The 11,042-nt window shown below is 52.4% G+C and overlaps 1 protein-coding gene across 1 annotated transcript; it reads right to left on the reverse strand.

Moving 5' to 3' along the window:
* Positions 1-476: 476 nt before the first annotated feature.
* Positions 477-10,669, reverse strand: LOC122219353 (butyrophilin subfamily 2 member A2-like). Its single transcript, XM_042937557.1, has 6 exons — positions 10,332-10,669; positions 4,934-5,215; positions 3,376-3,576; positions 2,955-2,975; positions 2,828-2,854; positions 477-1,712 (listed from the first exon to the last, which is right to left on the reverse strand). Exons 1-6 carry the CDS (start codon positions 10,636-10,638, stop codon positions 1,090-1,092), a joined length of 1,461 nt encoding a protein of 486 aa, XP_042793491.1. The 5' UTR covers positions 10,639-10,669; the 3' UTR covers positions 477-1,089.
* Positions 10,670-11,042: the final 373 nt, after the last annotated feature.

The following is an 11,042-nucleotide window of genomic DNA, read 5'->3' on the forward strand; positions in this document are numbered from 1 at the left end:
ATTAGTAGTAGTTATAATAATAATAATAATATAATGTTTTTGCTCTCAATCTCTCAAAGTTTTCGAGATGACATGACTTGTGATACTCCAACACGAGTACAGCGGCAGATGAGAAGGTGCAGCCCATCTTTTAGGAGAAGCCAGACATTAGACTTGCAGAAACCTTAAAGAATGCCACATTTCTCAATAACATTTATTTGGCTTTGGAAACAAGTGATTTTTCATAAAACATGTTTTTCCTATTAACTTATCGTTGGTTTATTATTGCTATTTTCATATAAATTATAAATACAGTTTTTAAATGTTTCAGTTTCAACCTTCAATGCCATAAATGTTCACACATATAACCCAAGTGAGCAAGACTCTTTGGGGTCCTCAATAATTTTTGAGGTATCTTACTTAAGTGGCCTGAGGTCAAAACGTTGGAAACTGCTGCTTTGCCCACTGAACCTAAACCTTGCGATCCACTCGGGGCAGTTCTCACCAGCTCAGCTGTGACCTTAACCCTTAAGCCATACTCAGTCATTGAGTGCTGACTCCCAGTTTATTGAGGGGACACCCGAGCCAGGCCAACACGGGTCTTCATCTTTCATCTTTCTTCAGCTCAGTTCTAGGCTAGGAGTGCAATCTGGAAATCTCCGGGGGGTGGGGGGGAGGGATAGAAATGGGACCACCAGCTCTTGAGCCCCCATAGCTGTAACTGAGGCTCGACAGCACCCAGGCCCTTGTCCCCTCCCACCGCCCAGGCTTGGCTTCCCTGTCCTTGACCTCCTGTTATGGTTTCCCTCCCCTTACAGTGGGTCCTGTGTCCCTCACCCCGAGTCCACAGAGCCTGGTGCCCGGGCATCAGGCTGACTGTGTCACGCTGATGTTAAAACCCGTCACTGTCTCCCGCTTTCTTCCAGGATGGGAGCCATGTAGCAGCACGGCTCTGAGACTGGCCGGTGCCCCCATGGTCACCAGCAAATGAATCGGGCAAGCAACAGCCTGATGAGGGCCAGGCAGGGCTGGGCCTGAAGAGGGTGTCCAGGCGGCCTCTGGAGGAGGTTCTTCACATGACCCGTTTCCTGCCAGGGGTGCCGGGGCCCTCTACTTGGCTCTGAGACCAGGGAACTGACCCTGGTGACTGCGCTGGGTCCCCGTCCTGTGAAGGATCAGGCCGCCCTCGGGCACCGCGACCCCCCGGGCCCCTGTGAAGGCTGGGCAGATGAAGAGGGGGCTGTCATCAGACCCCAGCCTGAAGAAGGGTCTCAAGGGCCCAGAGAAGGGTGAGCGGGGACACGTGTAGATGTGTGACCGGTCCCTCATGTTATAGAAGGAGATATCTCCAGCTTCGTAGTCCAGAAAGATGCCCACGCGGCGAAGGCGCTCTTTCAGGGGGAGGATCTTCTCGGGGGAAGACAGGACCCGGTATTGGTTTCCAAACATCTCCAGGGTCCAGAAGCCATTCCGAGGAACCAGTAAGGCCTCTCCTTTCCTCTCGACATTGTCTCTACAAAGCCCCAGAGCCCACACCATCACGTTTTCGACCTCCACCTCCCAGTAGTGCCTCCCTGAGGAGAAGCTCTCCAGGCCCAGGACACAGGGCCGGCAGTCGAACCTCTCGGGGTTGTCAGGCACACTCTGCCTGGAGGGGCCTCGCCTCACACCTCTCCGGTCCTCTGTCAGGAAGAGCTCAGGATGTGCCGTTTCTGGGTCTAGGACCACGTCAGCTGCAGAGGAAGTCTCCCGGTTAGGTCTGGGGTCTCAGGAGACGGTGCTACTCCCAGACCCCAGAGAGGGCCCAGGAAGGTGGTGGGAGATCCCCGTGGGGAAGGCCCCCTGCACCTGCTCCCGGGCAGGAAACCGGCTCACAGACTTGCTGAGGCTGCTGGTCTGTCTCCCGAGTGAGGGGACACTGCCTCAGGCCGGGGACAACCCTAAACAGTGGGGGAACTTTAGCAAATGAACTGAAGTTAGTGGCCCCTGCTTTCTGTCATCATCCTCAGATCTGCCCCCTTGTCTATTCAAGACGGAAGGTGTCTGGGACTCTCTTTACCTAGGAAGTTCCCAAGCGGGGCCTAAACCAGCCAAGAGGCCCCCTCTCCCAATGAAGCAGTTAAGGCCAGTTTTTCCCTGCAGATTCCTGGGCAGCAAGAGGTCCTTTCGCGGGTTGGGTGTGTTCCACCAGCGTAACCGGGCGACAGCTGATTGAAGTGACTCACAAGGGCATCCTTCACAGGGGACAAAGACAGGAGAAGGTCTCCACAGGCCACCCTGCTTCTGCTCTATCAACACGGGTGTGAAGTCTCCGTCGGTGACCTCTCTGGACACGGGGAACGCTTGGGCCCCCTGCCATCCCGCGGACGGCTCCCCACCACCGCTGTCAGTACTCAGCCCAGCTACATTTCTGTCGCGTTAAAGTGACTTTCTCCCTTCCCCGCGTTGTTGATACGCCTGACTCTGACAGTTCGGAAGTTCACCCAAAGAGGAAAGGGCCGAGGACCATGGGATCTGGTATGGCCTGGACTCCTTGGCGCTTTGGAGCACAAGGGGAGAAACCAGCGGAGGCACAGTGCTCGTGGGCATGAGGCATTTGGATCCTGTCCCCGCACCCCCCCCCCCCGGCCACCCCCCCACTTCCCTCCCAGGCCAGACACACAGTAACCTGGGAAGCAGAAAGGCGTTTCTTAAGAGCTGGGACCCAGGGCTGCGGGGGTTACTGCCAGGGAGCTGACCCCAGCGCCCCCCCCCAGCTGGCCTGCACCCCAGTTTGTGTGCGCTAATCGGCCCTGGTGGCTGGCCAGTGGGGAGGAGTTGTGGATGTGAGGGAGTGTCAGAGGCTCACCGGCATGTAGCAGGGTTCTTCTCCATCCTGCAACAGAGGGACAGGCAGAGGTGAGCTCCGGGAGGGGGGACAAACGGAGCAGAGCACCGACGACGGCACGGGACGCGTCGGGAAATGCCACACTTACGCAGTTCTTCTAGAAGATGCTCTGAAACATAAACAAACGCACGTGAGTGTCCTCAGTGGAAGAAATAAGAGAATTTGAGTTTGAATCAAACGAGGAAGGACTGGCCTTTCGTGGACACCACGGGCCCCCTCCCCTCCTGCCTATGGGACTGTCAACGTTCCACAAACAGTCTGTGTGAGCCCAGGGTGGGCCTTCTGAGTATTCATGGGGTTTGCTTCTGTTCAACAAGACAGGCCTGTGGGCAGGGGGGTGGCGGGGACTCTGCAGAGTGGAAGCAAGCTGCGAGGGCGGGGCGGGTCACAAGATGCCACCGTTCCCAGCCCCTTGCTGCCGCCTCTGTTTCTTGCCTCCCTGTGCCCGGGCTTCTAGCTGTCAGAGCTGTGTCCCCCTGTGACCGTGACCTGTCCTCCTACTCTTTTACCTCTGATCTCACGTTCTTTCTCTTTTTCCACATCTTCTTTCCCCAGTTCCTGGCATGCAGTTTCTCTCTCTTCATTCTCAACCTCTTTTTCCCGGTGGACTTTCCTGGCGAGACAGAGGACTCCAGCGACAAGGAGCAGCAGAGAAGGCGGGAGGGCAGCGAGGCCCGCCATCCAGGGGAGTGCGCTGGGGGGCAAGGATTCTGAAAAGGGAGCCCGAAAAGCCCCATTTCGTGAGAAAAAGGAGCCCCAGGATGAGAGAGCCCCATTGGAAGAGCTCCCTGGGGTCCCTGCTCTGCCGCCTTCTCTCTCAGAAACCCCAGAGAGGGCCCCTGGCCCTACCCCGGCTCATCCTGCGGCGATCGCCGGGGCTGGGGGCCCAGGCGACAGAAAGGCAGCACACCTGAGTCACCGTGGGAAGGATCGGGGTGAACCAAGCTAACTGGCCACCACCAGGCACGAGGTACCATCCCTTCCTTCCTGCCTGAGATTTTGCAATCCCCTATTCTGGGCCGCTGCCCATACTGTCTGCAGTCTATCCTCAGCACGGCAGCCAGGGCAAGATCATGTCACTTCTCTGCTTAAAACCTTGCAGTGTGTCCTATCTCACTTGGACCAACTCACTGAGGTCGCCCCGCCTGCCCACAAGCCACACCTGCCCTTTGGGGTTCCCCCAAACTGCTAGACAGGCCCCTGCCTCAGGCCCTTTGCATGTGCTGCTCCTGCTTCCTGGGTTGCTGGGTCCTCAAATATCTGCCCGGTTCATTCCTCACTTGCCCAACCTCCATCTTTTCAGCGACGACTTCCCTGAGCATCCTCTTTGTAATTACAACTCCCCCATACCCCCTGGCACTCCCCTCCCTCCCCCCAATTAATTTCCCTACACTACTTATCGTCATCTGATATAGTCTGCAGTTTAATTAATTATTTCACTTCTTGCTCTCTGCTACTCTAGAATGAGGGTAGGGATCTTTATGTATTTTGTTCACTGATTTATCTTTGCTTTCTAGCACAGGGCCTTGAGCACAGGTGATGCTTGCTAAGTATCCGTTGGACGAATGTGTGTGCGTGTAGATAGAGTCCCGCCCACCCCTCCCTTCCCTTGAGAAATTCCACCGACAGGAAGGGAGACCAGGCAGCACCTCCGGGTGTAGGTAGCCACTTGTCCATACCATTCTCCACTTGTGACTGTTCTGAGTGTTTAAACATGGCCACGGGGGCCCCTGGCTGGCTCAGTCAGAAGAGCAGGTGACTCTTGATCTCGGGGTCATGAGCTCAAGCCCCACGGTGGGTGCAGAGATTACTTAAATACATAAATGCACTTTAACAAAAATAAAACAATAAAAATTGCTGCAGGATCAGGACCAGAGCAGAGAAAAAACCACCAGATCGACCCTCAGAGAAGACTGTTTGGTTTTCCCCTTGGGACGAGGGGAGCGGCCTCCAGCTCTGTGGGGCGCAGGACCCCTCTGCCCCACGTTTCTACCTCCCCAGCCTCCAGTCTGTCCGTCTGAGGATTCTGCCTCCACCTGATGGGCCTCCAGAGGGCAGGGAACCAACCTGGAATGAAAATCACAGTTTCCTTCTCCTGGCCAAGCAGGGTGTTGTTGACGGAGCAGGACGCTTTCCTCACAGAGCAGTCCCTGATGATCAGGGCCACGGTGACCGTGAAGAGGCCGTCTGCGTCCACAGTGTAAGCCTCCTCCAGGGCGGGCATGATCTCACCGTAAGGGTCCCTCCACACCGCGTGGGGCTCTGGGTACCACCCTACGGATGTGCACTCCAGCCGGATGTCCCCGTCCTCATGGCCCTTCATTTCAATGAGGGGCTTGGAGCCCAGGCCTGGGGACAGAGACCAGGGCTCAGCTAAAAAGGCAACAACAGTGTCTTAGCCAAAGTGTCTTAGATCAGCCCCCAGTGAGGAGAGCCCAGGGAAGGAGACAGACGGCCAGTGGCCAGTGGCCAGAGAAACTGGTTATGCCCACAGCACCTTTGCCATGAAGGGGGGAAGGAAGGGAGGGACAGAGGGAAGGAAGCAAGAGAACACCAGGAGACCAAGATGCCAATGGATGGTGAGATCTCTGAGGACAGGATGACACGGCACTTTGCTTTATGCTCTACCTATGACCCCATCACAGTGGCACGCATCCGTCTGTCTCCTAAGTGTTCGTTGACCGATTCGATTCAGTGAGAGAGGTTAGTTTGTTCAGTGCTGGGTGAGAATGTGCACTCTGGCCTGAGACGGGCAGGTTGGGGATTTCACTTCCTGCCCTGGGAGGACTTCTCAGTAGCATTGGCTTCCCGAAGCTCCAGAATCACATGACAAGGACAGAAACCGGCCAGGCCAGCAGAGTCTTAGGAAGCTTTTGACCTCGAGACACTGTCCCTTCTCTCCTGGCTAATTAGGGTTTCACATGACCGCAGGTCATAAGGAGTGGTTGGATTTTAGGAGAATGGACAGAACTAGAATATGAAACCTACCCTTCCCCCAATTCAGGGAAGTTTACCTCCCGGGGGCTCAGTCAGCAAGGTGAGTTCCTTAAGTCCCTCCACAACATCTACCTAGTAGAAAGATCTGAATGCTCGTGGGATCCTCAAGAAAAAATATCATGTCTTCAATGTCAGCAGAACATCACACAAAATCCTGAGCCCAGATTTTTTCAACTTATTCTATCTTTAAAAGAGAATACTAAAAAAAAAAATAAAAAATAAAAAAAAATTAAAAAATAATAAAAGAGAATACCAATGCAAGACCTGAAAACGCACAGTCTTAGGAGACTTCTGCCCCATTAGCCAGGGGTCCAGCGATCATCCAAACTGTTTTACTTTATTTTACTTTATTTTATCTTATTTTATTTTATTTTATTTTTATTTATTTTAGAACAACAGGGCAAAATAAAATTCCAGTTTATTGCTGGACCACATTGTCTCATCCAAACTTCTAAGTAATTCGTTTGTTGGGGCTAGACACCAAATTAAAAGATAAAATTGAGACAAATTAAGAGGCAAAAAGACAAAATTAAAGCAGTCGCTTAAGCCTTAGTGCTACCTCCTCCATCTGATTTTTGCCAAGAAGAAAGAAAGAAAGAAAGAAAGAAAGAAAGAAAGAAAGAAAGACTAGTTGCATATGGAAAGGCTCACACAGAAACTCTGAAGCATGACACGGCTCAAAAGAATTGGGCAGGTTGGAAGGAAATTCTACAAAATTGGGTTCAGTAAGGGCAAGCATTAGACAACAGACTTAAGGACGAAACCAGCCAGCCGATTAACCAAATGAGAAAACAAGAAACGAACAAACAATTCCACAATTCAGCTCGGAGCAGGGCAGGCCAGGCCAGGGTCGCGTTTACAGGGAAAGGACAGAGGGTTCCCACCGCATACAGACCCATCCCGGTCGCCTGCGCTGGGCTGCTGTGAACAGAGTCAGAGCACCAGGGTGAGAAATCTTCCTGCCACAATATTTTCTATTAACTACACACAAGGTTGCCCTTCTCAGTAACAAAGATGGGGGCTCCTACCATTTGTGAATCGAGGCCTACTTAGGGGGACCTCACTGTCCCCTAAGCCTTACTTCCATGGGTCTGATCCACTGAAATGCCATTGATTTATGTGTGTCTTAAAGGCTTTTCCAGTCTTCAAATGTTTCTTTTAAGATATAACACACTGGCCCCGACAGTGAGATCGTACCTTAAAACCATTATTAATAAACTCCTAGAAATCTCGGTTTAAATGCCACTTCTATTCTGAAACCCTGCGAGATTCCTCTCGGTTCCATGCCCACGGCTTTCCCTTGGGGTCAGCAGGCTTGGTGATTAATCACACTGTAATGAACTCATCTGTACACATCAGGCACTCTCACTACGGTCAGTATTTGGGCAAAGGGGGGAAAAAGGCAAAATCAATGTTTATCAAGACAAGGGATGTCCATATGTCATAGTTTGCTGGACAGCTCTGGTGGATTCCAGTTGTCCCCATGCTTCTTACTCTCAAAATCAGAGAGTGTGAGTGACAAAGTACGTGGTCCCCCATCTAGACGCCAGGGGCCAGGTGCGGTGCCAGATGGGGCCTCACATCGGGTCCCTCTGCCCAGAGGGGCACAGCTCACCCCCTCCGTTCTGCTTCTGCTCAATTGCCATCCTTGCAGGGAAGCTGGCTCTGGCCATTCTCCCCACCCCCCCCGCCCCCCAGCACTCCCAACCCTTTCTCTGCTTTCTTTTCTCTACAGTGCTCACCACCACAGGATATAAGATCCAGTGTAATTAATTATCATGTTTATTGGCTGTCTGCACTCTCTAGAATGTGAGCTCCATGAGGGCAGGAAACTTTGCCTATTTTGTTCACTGATTTATCCTCGGTTTCTTGGAACAGTGACTTGAACATAGGAAGGGCTTGTTGAGCATTTGTTGAATGAACTTGCGAATGTCTATGATGAGAGGGAGCCCAAAGGTAAATTTTCCCACTCTGAAATTTTGATATCAGCAATTTCTTTTTTTCCACCCAATCATTTTACAACTATTTTTAAACATATTTTTTAATGTTTATTTATTTTTGAGAGAGAGAAGAGAGAGCAAGCAGGGGAGGGGCAGAGAGAGACACACACAGAATCCGAAGCAGGCTCCAGGCTCTGAGCTGTCAGCACAGAGCCCGACACTGGGCTGGAACTCACCAACCGCGAGATCATGACCTGAGCCGAAGTCGGCCGCTTAACCGACTGAGCCACCCAGGCGCCCCTGGACTATGAAGCTAAAAAAAAAAAAAATCCGGTGACAAAAGCCTGAAAAGGTACTCTGGTGCCGTCCACCAAAAATTTTCAGTTCACCTGGGCACACGGTTGGGATTGTGTTTCCGCTCTCCTGTGCGGTGAGGCACGGGACTGGCTTTGGTCAATGAAATGTGAGTGTAAATAACATGCCGCCCCTCACCGGCAGAGGCTTTGTGAGCCAGGAGGGGATTTGCCAGGCTCTTTCCCTCTGCCCAGGGGAACTGCAAAGCTCCAGATCCCCGAGGAAGGTCCCTGTGAAGTCGAGGCCCACCTGACTCATGAGGACACGTTTCATGGTCAGAAACGGACCTTCGTTATTTTAACGTACTGAGTGCTGGGGGCTGCTTGTTACCAGAGCATCACCCAGCCTGCCCTGACTAACACACACATCAAAGATGATTAAAAATTTGGACTGACCACAGGCTCACAGGAAAAGGTTGAAGAAGCAGATCGGAGGCTCAGAATGAAGACAGTGCAGGCATGAGATGATGAACAGCACCTAGAGCCTTCATTTATCCATTCAATTACTATTCGTTGAGCACCTACTATGCCCCAGACATGGGCATACAACAGGAGCAGAATAGGAAAAAAAAAAATCCCTCTAGTGGAAGAGACATAATAAGCAGGATGAATAAGCAAAGTGCATACTACACCAGAAGGCTATACATGCTGAGGAGAAAATTCAGGAAGGGGAGTGAAAAGGGTCAAGGTTAGTGTTTGACCCTCCCAGTCATAAAAAGCAACTGACTAGAAAGAAGAAATGGGTTGGGGCGCCTGAGTGGCTCAGTCGGTTGAGCAACGCTGACTTCGACTTCACTTCAGCTCAGGTTACGATCTCAAGGTTCGTGAGTTCGAGCCCCGCGTCGGGCTCTGTGCTGACCGCTCGGAGCCCGGAACCTGCTTCGGATTCTTGGTCTCCCTCTGTCTCTGCCCCTCCCCTGCTCATGCTCTGTGTCTCTCTGCCTCAAAAATAAACGAGTATTTAAAAAGATTTTTTAAAAAAAGAGAACGAATCGAATTCAAATGTGAAAAACTTGTCTTCGGACCTGATGGCAAATGTATGGAGCACCATGTACTATTGGTAAGAGTATATATTGGTACAAGCATTTTGGCAACCAAATCTGTCGTATCTCTAAAAGAGGAAGATGAGTATTTCCCATTATACAGCACTTCTGGGAACACGTGTCAGTTGGGGGTTTTGAGAGGGGGCATGTTATGAACTGAACTATGCCCCTCCCCACTCACGTGTTGGAGCCCTCACGTCCAATACCTTGGGCTGTGAAGAGATCAGCACAGAGAAAGGTACCAGGGGTGGGTCCACACAGGGGAAAGGCCACGTGAAGACACAGAGGGAGGACCACGTGAGGACACAGTGAGACGGCAGCCATCTGTAAGCCAAGGAGAGAAGCCTCGGGAGACACCAAACCTGTGGACGGTTCGACCTTCGTCCAGAACTGTGAGAAAATTAATTTGTGTCGCTTAAGCCGGTCTATGGGGTATTTTGTTATGGTGGGCCGAATTCGCCCGGTCAGGAGGAGGCAGGGCTCTATTCGTTGATATGAGTAGCGGTCACATGGGCTACAGTGCATAGTCGTCCGGTAATCTGTACATTCATGTTTCATAAGTTTTTCTGTATGTGTATTGTATTACACACTAAAAATGTCGAATTCTAGAACAAGTTACTAAGGAGGACCCCCAGAGATCTCTGAGTAGGCATAAGAATTATCTCTAGAGGGGCGCCAGGGTGGCTCAGTTGGTTGAACATCTGGCTCTTGGTTTCCGCCCAGGTCATGAGCTCGAGGTTCGTGGGATCGAGCCCCACGTCAGGCTGCACGCTGACTACGCAGAGGCCGCTTGGGATTCTCTCTCCCTTGCTCTCTGCCCCTCCCCCTCCCTCAAAATAAAACAAATAAACTTATTAAAAAAAAAAAAAAAAAGAACTATCTCTAGGGACTAAACATTCTCCCTGGCTCAAGGCTGTAGCTGAGTCCCGTGCCTACGTCTCGAGAACCGATGCCCACGGTGTAGCAGGTGGTCGATGCCCACAGTGGTCCTGGGGCAGGAGGAAGCCACTCTCCCCGCTTAAAGAGGATTCGAGGCACAAATGTGCTGGTCTGCCACGGGCCTGAGGTGAGGAGAGAAACTTTCCCTACGAGCGACACTGAAAAAGCAACCGAGCAAAATGAAAGGACACACCTGCAACCATCAGCCGCATGATGGCCTCATCGTAGGACCTGCCTTCTTGGAAGTAACAGTGGTAGATGCCATTCTCGTGCGCTGTGACATTGTGTATGACGAGTGCCACGCTCCCCTGTTTGATGCCGTCGCTCACAAAGGTCGTCCTTCCTCGGAACTCCTCCAGCTGTTCCTCGGTTCTCTCTCGTCCACCCTTGTACACGAGCACTGCCCGCGAGAAGTGAGTCCGGAACCACCGCACTTCCATGTCCTCAGCGTTCTTCTGGGGGGACAGGTGGCAGTGAAACGTGGTGTCTTCTCCCACCATGGCCAGCACTGGGTCAGCTGGACCCACCACAGTAAACTGGGCTGTTCGACAGAGGAGCGGAATCAGACGGGGCACAGCCATCGGATATGGAAGGCAGGAAAGGAAGCAGATACTCTGGGGGGACGACTTAGGCTTTCCCAGGGCCCAGGGGCTTCCTGAGCTGCGGATTCTGGGGGCCAGCAGCCCCCAGCAGCCGCGGTCTGGGGAGACACCCGGTGGGGTTCTCCGCCCCTGGGGCTGCTCCTCCTTTGCGAACAAAGTACCAACAGCACATCCCGAGGACCTCCCAGACCCCGTGCTTGCAGACACTGTCCATCCCCCAGTCTAGCACAGGGCCTGGAGTGTAGCCTCAACTTGAGCGAGTCCCTACTGAAATGTGTCGTAAATGTAAGGTACACGCACAC

Source organism: Panthera leo, chromosome B2 (genome assembly GCF_018350215.1).
Source record: "Panthera leo isolate Ple1 chromosome B2, P.leo_Ple1_pat1.1, whole genome shotgun sequence".
Classification (NCBI taxonomy): Eukaryota; Metazoa; Chordata; class Mammalia; order Carnivora; family Felidae; genus Panthera; species Panthera leo.

What these genes read in the sequence shown, in the direction of transcription:
- LOC122219353 (XM_042937557.1), bottom strand. Translation starts at nt 10,638, where the DNA reads ATGGTGGGAGAAGACACCACGTTTCACTGCCACCTGTCCCCCCAGAAG. An exon ending in GAAAGAACGTGAGATCAGAG is followed by an intron (nt 2,976 to 3,375) that starts GTAAAAGAGTAG and finishes TTTATGTTTCAG; the next exon opens with AGCATCTTCTAGAAGAACTG. An exon ending in AAGAACCCTGCTACATGCCG is followed by an intron (nt 1,713 to 2,827) that starts GTGAGCCTCTGA and finishes CTTCCTCTGCAG; the next exon opens with CTGACGTGGTCCTAGACCCA.